This window comes from Schistocerca serialis, chromosome 6 (genome assembly GCF_023864345.2).
Source record: "Schistocerca serialis cubense isolate TAMUIC-IGC-003099 chromosome 6, iqSchSeri2.2, whole genome shotgun sequence".
NCBI classification, from domain to species: Eukaryota; Metazoa; Arthropoda; class Insecta; order Orthoptera; family Acrididae; genus Schistocerca; species Schistocerca serialis.
In genome coordinates this window covers 131,449,293-131,464,745 of record NC_064643.1, presented here as the reverse complement: position 1 = coordinate 131,464,745, position 15,453 = coordinate 131,449,293, and the positions used below count along the sequence as shown (strand labels likewise).

At 38.3% G+C, this 15,453-nt stretch overlaps 1 protein-coding gene across 1 annotated transcript in view; it reads left to right on the top strand.

The window, feature by feature from the left end:
- The window catches only part of LOC126483777 (interleukin-1 receptor-associated kinase 1-like), a 164,855-nt gene that overhangs the window by 70,159 nt on the left and 79,243 nt on the right, over positions 1-15,453 (top strand). Inside the window, exon 4 of the mRNA XM_050106933.1 lies at positions 4,486-4,822. Within this exon, the coding sequence (XP_049962890.1) occupies positions 4,486-4,822 (337 nt within the window). The remainder of the gene's footprint in view (positions 1-4,485; positions 4,823-15,453) is intronic.

Genomic DNA, 15,453 nt, shown 5'->3' with positions numbered 1-15,453 from the left:
TCTTAACCGAATCCAGATACCTTCTCCTTGGTCTACCCCGACTCCTCCTACCCTCTACTGCTGAACCCATGAGTCTCTTGGGTAACCTTGCTTCTCCCATGCGTGTAACATGACCCCACCATCTAAGCCTGTTCGCCCTGACTGCTACATCTATGGAGTTCATTCCCAGTTTTTCTTTGATTTCCTCATTGTGCACACCCTCCTGCCATTGTTCCCATCTACTAGTACCTGCAATCATCCTAGCTACTTTCATATCCATAACCTCAACCTTATTGATAAGGTAACCTGAATCCACCCAGCTTTCACTCCCACACAACAAAGTTGGTCGAAAGATTGAACAGTGCACAGATAACTTAGTCTTGGTACTGACTTCCTTCTTGCAGAAGAGAGTAGATCGTAGCTGAGCGCTCACTGCATTAGCTCTGCTACACCTCGCTTCCAGTTCTTTCACTATGTTGCCATCCTGTGAGAATATGCGTCCTAAGTACTTGAAACCGTCCACCTGTTCTAACTTTGTTCCTCCTATTTGGCACTCAATCCGTTTATATTTCTTTCCCGCTGACATTACTTTTGTTTTGGAGATGCTAATCTTCATACCATAGTCCTTACATTTCTGATCTAGCTCTGAAATATTACCTTGCAAACTTTCAATAGAATCTGCCATCACAACTAAGTCATCCGCATATGCGAGACTGCTTATTTTGTGTTCACCTATCTTAATCTCACCCAGCCAGTCTATTGTTTTCAACGTATGATCCATAAATAATATGAACAACAGTGGAGACAGGTGCCAGCCTTTTCTTACCCCTGAAACTACTCTGAACGATGGACTCAATTTACCGTCAACTGTAACTGCTGTCTGACTATCTATGTAAAGACCTTTAATTGCTTGCAAAAGTTTGCCTCCTATTCCATAATCACGTAGACCAGACAATAACTTCCTCCTAGAAACCCGGTCATATGCCTTTTCTAGATCTATAAAACACAGATACAATTCCCTGTTCGACTCGTAACACTTCTCCATTATTTGCCGTAAGCTAAAGATCTGGTCCAGACAACCTCTAAGAGGCCTAAACCCACACTGATTTTCATCCAATTTGTCCTCAACTAATACCCGCACTTTCCTTTCAACAATATCTGAGAAGATTTTACCCACAACACTGATCAAAGAGATACCTCTGTAGTTGTTACAATCTTTTCTGTTTCCATGTTTAAAGATTGGTGTGATTACTGCTTTCGTCCAGTCTGATGTAACCTGTTCCGACTCCCACACCATTTCAATTATCCTGTGTAGCCATTTAAGACCTGACATTCCACTGTATTTGATGAGTTCCGACTTAATTTCATCCGCCCCAGCTGCTTTATTGCACTGCAATCTATTGACCACTTTCTCCACTTCCTCAAATGTGATCCTATTTCCATCATCATTCCTGTCCCATTGTACATTGAAATCTGAAACATTACTGATCGTATTTTCACCTACTCTTCAAAATATTCCCTCCATCTGCCCAAGGCATCAACAGGATTCACCAGCAGTTTTCCTGACCTGTCCAAAATACTTGTCATTTCCTTCTTACCTCCCTTTCGGAGACTGCTAATTACACTCCAGAATGGTTTTCCAGCAGCTTGACCCAAGGTCTCCAACCTGTTTCCAAAGTCTTCCCAAGATTTCTTCTTGGATGCTGTAATTATCTGTTTGGCTTTGTTTCTTTCTTCAACATAACTTTCTCTATCTACCCGAGTTCTAGTATGTAGTCATTTTTGATATGTCTTCTTTTTCCTTTCACAGGCTGCCTTGATTGTGTCATTCCACCAAGCTGTTTGCTTCATCCTACCTTTACACACTACTGTTCCACGACATTCTTTGGCCACTTCTAGTACTGTGTCCTTGTACCTTGTCCATTCCTTTTCCAGTGACTGCAATTGACTACATTCAACTAACTGGTACCTTTATGAGATCACTGTTATGTACTTGTGGCTGATTTCCTTATCCTGAAGTTTCTCCACTCTTATCCTCCTACACATGGACCTGACCACCTGCACTTTCGGCCTCATAATACCGATTTCACTGCAGATTAAATAGTGATCAGTGTCATCAAAGAATCCCCTGAATACACATGTGTCCCTCACAGCCTTCCTGAATTCCTGATCTGTTATTATATAGTCAATGACAGATCTGGTTCCCCTGCCTTCCCAAGTATACCGGTGAATGTTCTTATGTTTAAAAAAGGAGTTGGTGATTACTAAGCCCATACTGGCACAGAAATCCAGGAGTTGTTTCCCATTCCTGTTGGCCTCCATATCCTCTCCAAATTTACCCATAACCTTTTCATACCCTTCTGTTCGATTTCCAATTCTGGCATTAAAATCACCCATGAGCAGAACACTGTCCTTGTCCTTCACTCTAACAACTACATCACTGAGTGCGTCATAAAAACTATCCATCTTATCTTGATCTGTCCCTTCACAATGCCAATATACTGACACAATCCTAATTTTCTTGCTAGACACTGTCAAATCTATCCACATCAGTCGTTCATTTACATACCTTATTGCAACTATGCTGGGTTCCATTTCTTTCCTGATGAATAGCCCTACACCCCATTGTGCTATTCCTGCTTTGAGTCCTGACAGGTAGACCTTGTATTCTCCCACTCCCTCTTCTTTCTCACCCCTTACCCGAATGTCACTAACAGCTAAAATGTCCAACCCCGTCTTATTTGCAGCCTCTGCCAGCTATACCTTCTTCCCAGAATAGCCCCCATTGATATTAATAGCTCCCCATCTCGTTACCATTCATTTGCCAAGTCGTATCTTAGGAGTCCCTGGTTTGTCAATTAGAGGTGGGACTCCGTCACCTCCAAAGGTCCGAGGCATTTTGCTGTGATTGTTGCCAGCATCATATTTATAGTACCAGGGAAGCAGGTTGCTAGCCTTACTTGCCCCAGGTCCCATTGAGTTTTACCCCTAACGGTTGAGGGACTAACCGGTGGATTTGGTAGTCTTTGCCGTCTGAGCACAAAGGTGGCCACGACTCTGAATATGTCCGAGATGCCCAGCCTTATTCCAAAGTAACTGGTATCCCGACTGTCAGGACCACTTACTTGGCCACTCATATGTTGCCCATGGTTCATGAACTAGGACATGATACCAGGAACCCACACCATGTTCCTCAAACTACTGGAATTCTGTGGCTGCTAACAGCAGCTATGTTGGAAAAAACTGCTTTAGTTGCCATTTAACCCGCATTTTATGTACACAACTGATTTCAATGTGTGTTGTCAGCTGGAGTGCAACTGCCACTAATTCAGGAGCGAAAATATAATACCAAATTTCTTCAACTAATGATTTATATCTTTGAGTGAAAATGTTTTAACATATCCTAATGCCATCTTTGGCATAAATCTTTGTAATATGTTTGCAAATGATTCGTAAATGAACAAAAATTGGTTCTGTAAATAAAAGACGGCATAATTTCTTACTGGAGCAATTTATTTCAACACACATTTGAAGCCAGCTGTTTTCTTCCAGTGGCACTTATTCCATTCCCATTACTGTGCATTGCAAAAAGTAAAGCGGACAGTAACCTGAGCAAGCACACATATAGTTTCTCAGCTACCTCTGTGTGTGCTTTGTCAGTTTTTTATTTATTAACATGACCTGAGAGAGGAGTTCCCCTTTTACTGACAAATGCACATTGCTTTCAAAATATGCAGAAAACTACTGTGAGTAATGTAAAATAAATGTTTATTTAAATTGTTAACTAGATGAAAAACATAGAAACAAAATAAAGTCTTTCTCTCATAAGATATTATAGCAGTGGGAGACATGTTCAGTTGAATGAACAATAGTTGTTGCCTAAACTTAATTTTTATTTTTGATGGCAGATTTTTTGTAGACGGACCTTTTTAGGTTAACCCATTTACTTTCATGTGAACTACAGGAACAAACTATCAAATACACTAAAATATTGAAAAGCAACTGAGGTTTGCTATTTTTATCAATTTTTTGTTTGCACAGAGACCTAAATTTTCTTTAAATGAAGCATAAATGTCAATGTAACATCCAGTGTAAACAGGCATTTCTGTTACAAAAATGCTATTGAAAAACACACATTACATTAATCTGCAGCCATCTGGCACAGACAGGCATATAAGGAGATTAACATTTTGTGTGGAATTGTAAGTCTTGTACAAAAATTTTATTTCTCAAATGTTTTGTGTGTGTTTCTCAGTAATAATTTTGTAGCTGAAGTGTCTGTATTAAATTTTTGATTAATATTTATACTTTATTTGAGTAAGGCTTTGCTAATTAGAAGCTGGTAAAATGACTAACTTCTTTCTTAGCATTGGTTTCTGTATGTTCAATAGTTTCTGCAAGTAGTTTCCTAGAGAAGAACTGAGCTGCCATAACAATTAATTTAATTTGCATATTGTGCTACTGTTCAAGAGCAGATTGATTTATCTGTTTTTATGTCATTCACAGCAAGCAAATTCCAGCGTTGCAGACAAGGACTTGCATGTTGGAATTCATAACCTGAATCTTCCATCTGAGGCAGCTAGGAGGCCTGCATCCAAACTTATCTTCCCACCTACCACTTCATCCTCAGAAGCCAAAGCACCAAACACAGTGGTGCAACGAACAGAACAATCAGGAAACATCTCCAATGACAACAATGAGTATGCTACTGTGGAAGCAGGTGCTGTCAATGCGGGCAGCCCAGCTGTGAACACGCCTGCTGCACCTGAAGTTGCTGCAGCTGCTGAGCCAGAGAATAAGGACAGCAATGTTCCAGGGATAAATACACAGCGCAAAATGTCCAGTGAGTTCAGAAGCTACCTGTTATTTTTTGCATGATTTTCATCACTGAAACAAATATACATAAATGATCTTGTGGATAACATCGGAAGTTCACTGAGGCTTTTTGCGGATGATGCTGTGGTATATCGAGAGGTTGTAACAATGGAAAATTGTACTGAAATGCAGGAGGATCTGCAGCAAATTGACGCATAGTGCAGGGAATGGCAATTGAATCTCAATGTAGACAAGTGTTATGAGCTGCGAATAGATAGAAAGAAAGATCCCTTATCATTTAGCTACAATATAGCAGGTCAGCAACTGGAAGCAGTTAATTCCATAAATTATCTGGGAGTTGGCATTAGGAGCGATTTAAAATGGAATGATCATATAAAGTTGATCGTCGGTAAAGTAGCTTCCTGGCAGATTAAAACTGTGTGCCCGACCGAGACTCGAACTCAGGACCTTTGCCTTTCGCGGGCAAGTGCTTTACCACCTGAGCTACCGAAGCACGACTCACGCCCGGTACCCACAGCTTTACTTCTGCCAGCGAAAGGCAAAGGTCCCGAGTTCGAGTCTTGGTCGGGCACACAGTTTTAATCTGCCAGGAAGTTTCGTATCAGCGCACACTCCGCTGCAGAGTGAAAATCTCATTCTGGAAACATCCCCCAGGCTGTGGCTAAGCCATGTCTCCGCTATATCCTTTCTTTCAGGAGTGTTAGTTCTGCAAGGTTCGCAGGAGAACTTCTGTAAAGTTTGGAAGGTAGGAGACGAGATACTGGCAGAAGTAAAGCTGTGGGTACCGGGCGTGAGTCGTGCTTCGGTAGCTCAGTTGGTAGAGCACTTGCCCACGAAAGGCAAAGGTCCCGAGTTCGAGTCTCTGTCGGGCACACAGTTTTAATCTGCCAGGAAGTTTCATATCAGCGCACACTCCGCTGCAGAGTGAAAATCTCATTCTGTCGGTAAAGTAGCCAGACTGAGATTCATTGGAAGAATCCTAAGGAAATGCAATCCAAAAACAAAGGAAGTAGGTTACAGTACACTTGTTCGCAAGCCCACTGCTTGAATATTGCTCACCAGTGTGGGATCCGTAACAGATAGGGTTGATAGAAGAGATAGAGAAGATCCAGTGGAGTGCAGCGCGCTTCGTTACAGGATCATTTAGTAATTGCAAAAGCGTTACGGAGATGATAGATAAACTCCAGTGTGTAGTGTAATGACGTATCGTTTTGTATGAATGGTTTTCTTTTGATATATGACCATGTGCAGACTTCGTCTCCTACGTCAGTTACAACACACTTCAAAATTATTTAAATTCTTTTTAAATTGTCTCAGAATGGCTCTTGAACGAAACTGTAAAACATCATCATTTGAGTCGTATGCGCAGAATTTCCTCACTCAGTCCTATTGGTTTGCGTAAACTTTTCCAATTTAGATGTTGTTTTGTTTCTTCTCAGAAGTTATATTAATGCAAGTTATCTGATTTAACAAATATTAGAACCACATTGAATAAACTTTCAAGACTCAAACTCGCGATGAATATTGTCAAAAATTAATAATCATGTCAAATAAATCAGTCATCCTTCTTCCTTAATATAATTCTTCATAAATAAATTCTCGGAACACGTATTTAAACTTTTGTAGTATACACTACTTTATTATCTTCATACATATAGGCATGAACCTGAGCCTTGACAAGATAGGACTGAACATTTACACGTGATTAAACTTTCTATGACGTCATTGTTGTACAAACATTACGAATTCTCAATTTTTTAATTTTTAGAAGCACGACGCAACAACTCGGTTTCAGGATCTTCTGTTGCTCTTTGGCTGTCGACCCGCGATGTATAGTGGCCAGCAATTTTCTCTCTGGTCCTGGCAATGAAGATGCTGTCTCCGTTCGTTGCGCCGCCCTCTCCGTACATGAAACATAACAAATAAATACAAAACTTTAGATAATTCACAGCCATTACAAATATCACAAAAAAAAAAAAAAAATACATAAACAAAACTAAATTAAACTTATATTCACCTGCAAACTGGGCTGACACTGGTGGAGGGGTGACGCTTCAATTTCGCGTTCCACTACATACCCCACCCACAAGCTCAGTTTGTCAGGTTTTAACCGAAAATAAAACTTCTTCTACATACAATATTTAACTGTTAATATTATACATTTTTCTCAAATTTTTCGTATTCTAGAGTCCTTGCTCTTAGATAGATTCAATCCTTTTATGACGATATTGTTGTGACTATTTGTCATTTACTTTTAATTGTGCTATTATGGTAATTCACAACCGAATATATGGAGATTACTCCTTTTCATTTAATAGCTGCTAGTAAATTATAATTTAGTACGTTCTTTAACATTGTTGCATTAGGACAGAGCATTCAAATTGTGATAGGTTAGTTTCAGTTTTATTCATTTACTAGAGTTATTCTTTCCACAAATGTTTATTACTAATAAGTTTCTCACAATAACTAATAGTACTATTTACTTTACGTCGTTCTTTTCCCTAATGCTTTATTTATGCCTGAGGTCAAGAAGAAATCAAGCAAAACTTTGTTTAGAATCTCGGCACGGCTTTCTTTACCTTCGGACACTTTGTTGGGTAATGGCAATTTATTTAGGAGAAACAAGCGAGAGAGCCCTGTTTGATGTGTTCTATATTAACACTATTACAAATCTCTATTAAAGGCACTCTGCTGTGTTCTCGTGAGCCATACAGCTCTGGACGCCCATGGTCCCTAAAACTATTAACCATCCCCTTTGGTTCCTACTATCCGAGTAAATATAAAATATACAAAATTCCTTCTGATCTAATAACAAAATTTCTTCCATATAAATCCCCTTTTAGTTATCTTTCTCTTGTTGAAGTACCGGTAGATAATTGTAGAACACTTGTTTAAACTTCCTGTTATTTCTTTAAAATAACACGTAACTATCACGAAAAACTTCACATGAATAAACTATGAATGCTCTTCCGTATGTAACATATACTAAATATTAACTTATTCTGGAATCAAGGGTTTCATTTGATCGACACTATATAATCCTGTAATGACACCTGATGAAGGTTCCATAAGAAGTAACGCTTTGGGATGTACAATCTTATGTACAACATATGGACCTTCAAAGATAAAGAAAAATTTTCTTCATTCCTTATTGATTTTCGAACTTTTAGGATGAGATTGTGCTAATACAAGATCTCCTACCTGAAATGAGGGTTCTATAGCATGTTGATTATAACTTTTAATTCTCCGTTCAGCATTTTTAACAATCTGTTCACAAACGTTTTCATCTGGGATGCATTGTTGGATCTCATTTACTGGTGGCCAAGGTAGAGCAGCTAGTAAAGGCTCACCTATAATTCATTTGCCTAAAATTTCTATAGGTGATAATCCCACCGTTAGATAAGGCAATTCATTTAATATCTTTTCGAATTCAGGCATTAGTTTGGCCCACTGAGTATGGTTATGTGCACAATAAGTTCTACATAATTGTCCTAATTCTTTCATGACTCTTTCTACTAAATTACTTTGAGGGTGATACTTCGAAATTAAGATATGTTTGATTCCATATTGCTTTATCATATCTTGAAACTTTTGACTAATAAAGGCACTACTGTTGTCAGACATAAGTCGTTTAGGAATGCCCCAGTTAGGAAAGTAATTTCGAGTAAGACAGCATATAACGCTTGCTGTATTCGCTCGTTTCAAAGTATATAGCTTCACATGTTTGGACCAACATTCCATTACAACAAACACATAAGTAAATCCTCCTGAACTACGAGGCAGAGGGCCAAAAAAATGTAATGACATTAGATCCCACAAACCTCGGGGAATTACAGCATATAATTTATAACTCTTAGATTTGTTATTAATTTTAACCTTTTGACAGGTTTCACAAGCCCTAATAATACTTCTCACAATACGGGACATATTTCTGAAATAATAATACTTCATTAGATGTTTAATACATTTATGAATTCCAAAATGCCCGTAACCTTCATGAACATAAGTAATTAATTCGTACACAACAGTTTTTGGAATGCAGATTTTCCATCTCTGGTGTTCCCTCTGTGCTTTCCAATACAACAAATCATTGAAATAATACCACACACCCCGGGTGTTAACTGTTTCGTCCCCATTATTAAGGTTTTGTATAAGCTCCCTATATTGATCGTCATTTCTTTGATTGCATCTAATAGCAGTTACTATCCGTTTAACCTGACGTTCGTTCTCCTGAGTTAAAAGGAAATAAACATGGTAATTTGTTCCTGGTTCTTCTGCCATGTTAATATTCTCCATTCCTACTGGAAGTCTCGACAAAGCAGCCGAAACTACATTTTGAGATCGTTTTATATACCTAATTTCGTACTGAAATTCTTGCAAGCATAATACCCAACGTAATAATCTACGGTGAAGTAACCGACAATTCAAAATTGTTAAGGCTTTCGTGGCCACTTGTTGACAAACTGCCTATTGGCTTCTGTCTCAGGTGAACCACCGGCAATGGAGGGTGAAGCTTTGACAATGCCAGCCACTCGTGCTGGCGAAACGTCAGAAAAATCATTAGATGAACGTCGGCCGAAGAACCCGAGACAGAAGCCAATAGGCAGTTTGTTAACCGACAATTGTTCAAAAAGGTTAAAGCCTGATGATCAGTATATACAATTGTTTTTCTTCCCATTAATAATCCTCTAAATCTTTGAAAACCTCATACCACTGCGAGAGCTTCCTTCTCGGTTACAAAATAAATTTCTTTCATGTTTATTTAAAGTTCTACTAGCGAATCCAATAGGCTGATATAATCCCTTTTCATTGGTCAGATCACCTTGGAATATTACGCAAGACACACCATAATCAAAGGCATCCGTACACATACAAAAGTCCTGATTGAAATCTGGATGGTATAACATTTTGGCTTCTGTTAACGCTCCTTTTATCTTATTAAAAGTTCCTCTTCCTCTTTTCCCCAGAGCCACACTGATTTCTCTTTTAATAAATCCAGTAATTTAGGATTAACAGCAGCCTGCCCTAGAAGAAATCTTCTCAGAAATCCTACCATTCCTAAGAATGATTTCAGTTGTTTCCAATTTCTAGGACTCGGGCATCGAGCAATAGCTTCAATACGTGCTGGGTCTGGCCTAATACCTTTACTGTCCACTATATGCCCCAAAAATCTCACTTCCTCCTTTCCAAAGTAAGACTTAGATAATTTTAAAGTAATTCCTCTGTCAATTAAACGGTTGAACAATTCCCGTAATATCGTTACGTGTTCTTCCCACGTTTTAGTGGCTACCAAAATATCATCTACATATAAAATAATCTTTTGTAATAATTGTTGACCCAAAGCAGAATCTAGTGCCCTAATGAAAGTTGACACTGATATATTAAGTCCAAAAGGTAAAACTTGGAACTGATAAGATCTGCCTTCAAAAAGAAAAGCCGTATATTGCCGTGAATCCGGGTGTAATATTACCTGATGGTAGCCAGCAGTTAAATCCATTGTACTCATATAACGAGAACCAGCAATCTTAAGAAGTACATCCTCCATAGGAATAGGTCTGTCTCTTTCCATCTCTATAATTTTGTTTAATTCACGAGCATCCAGAACCAATCGTACCCCACCAGTAGCTTTCTTAACTACCCACAAAGGACTGTTAAAAGCACTACATGATCGTTCGATAATATTTTGTTCTAGCATCTTACTTATTTCTCTACTAGCCGGTTCTTTGAATTGTACTGGAATAGGATAAGGTTTCTTAAAGAATAGTTTTTGATTTTTAATCTTAAGTTTACAAACATAATCTTTGATTCTCCCCAGTTCATCTGAGAAGACGGCTCTAAATTCTAACAACAAGGATTCCAACTCTTCCTTTTCTTGTTCGGATAGACAATTCGTAGAATAACATTTTTCTTTCACTTCGGTTTCGATGCTATTACTAGCCTCACATCGGTACACTTCATATTCAAGATCACTAAAATCTGTTAATAGGTTCATGGTCTGTGTGTACCTAATCTGTAAGGATTCGTAGCAATTTTCAGGTGCTTGATTATTAGAAAACCTCACTTTAAAAGCACATGCCTCCTTATGGATGGTTAAGGAAGAGTCTTTAAAATCTAATATAGCTTTATATTTACACAGCCAATCTATACCTAAAATTATGGCCACATGTAAGTTGGCTACGACAAGTACAGAGTGAGAAATTAATTGTTTGGAAATTTCAGAAGTTAAATAAACTTCCTCAGTAATATTTTGACTTCTTTTACCAGTAACTCCTACAATTTTCACCCCAGTTACAGGTAAGGTTGGGAAATTCCAATATTTTCTTTTAAGTTGAAATAATTCTTTAGATAAAATACTTACTTCGCTACCCGAATCAATTATAATATTTACTTCGGTATCTTTAATATAACCTTTAATAACGGGTTTATAAGTTATATTCTCCCTTATCTGATTGTCTTCCTGAAGTAAATCTTGTTGCCAATCACCTTCCTTTTGGCAGCTTAAAGATAAATTGCAATTGGGTCTTGTATAATTTTGACTAACAGTTCCCTTTAGTTGACCCGTACTAAAGGACTTTACTAGTTTTCCGAACTTTCTATGATAACGTCACCTACAACCTGACCTTCATTAATTACTTGAGGATGATTTATCTCGTTATCGTTATTATGTAATTTCCACATTTTAGAGTTATTACCATGATTTTGTTGGCTCTCTTTATCTTTAGACTGCCGTTTTATATAACAAAACCAGCTATGATTGTTGTTAAATTTTCGTGGTTCTGAATTATTATTATTTCGAGGATTGTCATTTCTACCAAATCTAAATTTCTCGTCTTCCCGTTCTCTATTAAGTATATCTAACTGTTCTAAATATCCTAATAATTCACAAGGTTGTGACCATTCCCTTTCTATCATTCTTTCCTTTACATAATACGGTAACCTACTAATTAGGACTCGTATTAGATGACTTTCAATAATTGGTTCTTCAATTAATTTAGCACGGTTTAAATGCCATTCGAAATAATTCCTATAACCTCCCCACCGCTTAGAATATGGAGGAGGGTCTAACAACTCTAAAGTTAAGTGTTGTTGTTTTCCTCTTGACCAATAATTTTGTTTAAACTGCTTAATGAAATCATCCCAGTCCCTAAATTCAGTTCTATGCAGTACTGCCCATTCTGCAGCTTCTGCTTCTAAATGTCCTATTACAAATTGAATCCGTTTTTCATTACTCCATTTAGGAGATAATGAAGTTTCAAAAGCTTTTATAAAGATTATACGGTGAAGTTCACCTCCTGGTTTGAATACAGGAAATCGACTTGCTACATTTGAATTTGTCGTTATATCATCCAAACATTCTGCGAGAGACATAGTTGGATTTTGTTTAGATTGCAGAGACGGAGTTGCGTCGGATTTGCTTGCCATGATTTCTTTATTTGTATTGTTGTCGTCCGAGCTAGCAAACACAATGCGAGTGTTGTCTCTGATTACGTTATTGCTTCTACTACTTGAAATGTTTTCATTATTATCTAATTCCGATAACCGTTTAGTAATTTCCTGTATTCGCATTTCTGTACTGGATACGCGGTTAGCTAATATCGATTCTTCACTGTGTTCACGATGTGAACGCTCTGTACCTTCGTCAATGTTATTATCTTTGGAGGTCTCAAGGTTTCTGCATATTTTGGTAATTAAAAATTTCATGTTTTCTATTTCAGTATGATCTTTTTCTACTTGATGAGTTAATGTCTCTAATTCTACATTATCTATTGAAGAAATCTCTACAGGTTTGGTAGAGACCTCTTTAATAGATTCTAATAATTCTCTACGAACAGTTTCTGTTTGCATAGAAAATTCATCTCGTAACTTATCGTTATTTTTCTCTATTTCATTTACAACTAAGATATTGACATTATCTAGTCTCTCGGTTAAGTCAGTAATATCATTTCGCACGAGAGCTTTTTCCTCATGTGATTCCTGGATATGTTCTTCTAACCTTTTACAGTTATCAGCAATCTTATTACTAAGTCCTACTAGTTTTTCCTGCATTTCAACTTTAGAAGCCTCTATTTTATCACTTAATTCTCGACTGGTAACCTGTCTGTCGATTTTGTTAGCTCCCCTTTAAGTTCCTCTTTTAATCTAGCCGTAGATTCTTCGTTAGACTGTTTTAATTCCTCTTTTAATCTAGCAGTAGATTCTTTGTTAGATTGTTTCAATTTAGCGATCGCCCTAAAAAGGGATCTCATGCTCCTATCGGACATAGATTGCTCTTCGTCTGACATTTCACTTCCCGACATTATTGTAAGATATTAACTAGTTACACACGCAGACTCGTAATCAACAATCCTGTAAAAGCACACTCCCTATGTACAATACACCACTTCCAACTTGAAACAGACTCACCGGACACTAATATTGTAGTTTGTAGTTCTCGGTGATCAGTGTGCTGCTATGGGCTGCAGAAGTAACAGCCGTCAATGCAGCCGCTGAGATGCTGCGATCCCGCTTCCACAACCGGCAGGACGCTGAGTCGAACACCGGGGACGTCACTGGCTGCAAACACGCCCGGCCGCACCGTAGACAGGCGAAGCCCTCAGCAACACCTCTAATACCAGCCGGAGGAACGCCCCGCCAGCTGACGTACTGGGCCTGTTAGTTTAGGGCGAAAAAGGCTGTCGGGGTTTGCAGCGTTCAGCTGCTGCCCAACAGATGCGCCTTCTCGTGGAATAACTGCGTGACCGTACTGCTTGGCTGCGCTCCGTCAGATGCCCACACCCGCGAAGTCGCCACTGGCTGGTGAAGGCTCCACCAAACTCGCGTTGGCTTCCGAAGGACTCTTGATGTTTTAATTGTTTCGTACCTGTGTGCCTTAGTTACACGCAAGTCCTGTTTATAAGGTCGCCACGGTGTAGTGTAACGACGTATAGTTTTGTATGAATGGTTTTCTTTTGATATATGACCATGTGCAGACTTCGTCTCCTACGTCAGTTACAACACACTTCAAAATTATTTAAATTCTTTTTAAATTGTCTCAGAATGGCTCTTGAACAAAACTGTAAAACATCATCATTTGAGTCGTATGCGCAGAATTTCGTCACTCGGTCCTATTGGTTTGCGTAAACTTTTTCAATTTAGATGTTGTTTTGTTTCTTCTCAGAAGTTATATTAATGCAAGTTATCTGATTTAACAAATATTAGAACCACATTGAATAAACTTTCAAGACTCAAACTCGCGATGAATATTGTCAAAAATTAATAATCATGTCAAATAAATCAGTCATCCTTCTTCCTTAATATAATTCTTCATAAATAAATTCTCGGAACACGTATTTAAACTTTTGTAGTATACACTACTTTATTATCTTCATACATATAGACGTGAACCTGAGCCTTGACAACCTGAGCCTTGGTAAGATAGGACTGAACATTTACACATGATTAAACTTTCTATGACGTCATTGTTGTACAAACATTACGAATTCTCAATTTTTTAATTTTTAGAAGCACGACGCAACAACTCGGTTTCAGGATCTTCTGTTGCTCTTTGGCTGTCGACCCGCGATGTATAGTGGCCAGCAATTTTCTCTCTGGTCCTGGCAATGAAGATGCTGTCTCCGTTCGTTGTGCCGCCCTCTCCGTACATGAAACATAACAGATAAATACAAAACTTTAGATAATTCACACCCATTACAAATATTACAACAAAAAAAAATACATAAACAAAACTAAATGAAACTTATATTCACCTGCAAACTGGGCTGACACTGGTGGAGGGGTGACGCTTCAATTTCGCGTCCCACTACAAGTGGAAGACTCTGTAGGAGAGTTGCTCAGTAGCTTGGTACCGGCCTTTGTTGAAGTTTTGAGAACATACCTTCACCAAGGAGTCAAGCAGTATATTGCTCCCTCCTACGTATATCTCGCGAAGAGACCATGAGGATAAAATCAGAGAGATTAGAGCCCACACAGAGGCATACTGACAAACTTTCTTTCCACAAACAATACGAGACTGGAATAGAAGGGAGAACCCATAGAGGTACTCAAGGTACCCTCCGCCATACACCGTCAGGTGACTTGCAGAATATGGATGTAGATGTAGATGTAGACATGTATTGCCATTGTGTTTGTTACCCCAACAGCTAGTTTAAAAAAATTATTTGGATCAGCTACAGCAGCAATGTTAAACAGTATTTCAGGCGTAATTATAAATCAAGGTGCACACAGCAAAATGACTTTAATGTTGCATGTATCTAAGAATTTCTGTCAAAGTCAAGATGGTTTGGTTTCTTTCACTTTCAAAATATTAACATTTCTTTTAGATGTCTGTTATAATATTTGAAAGAACTGCTACCTGCCTTTAAATAGTACCATAATCATGAAGTATGATTGTGAAGATCTCCTCACTTGAAGATTACATAATCATTGTCATAATGATAGTCGCCATTGTTGTTATGTTTGTCGTTATCATCATTATCAGGAGGAGGAGGAGGAGGAGGAGGAGGAGGAGGAGCAGGAGGAGAAGAAGAAGAAGAAGAAGAAGAAAGTACGACAGGAGGATGATAGTGATAGCAGTGTTAAATTCAGAGTTGAACCCTTTTTGCAAGCTTATGATTCTGCATTTATTTGAGCATGTCGTTG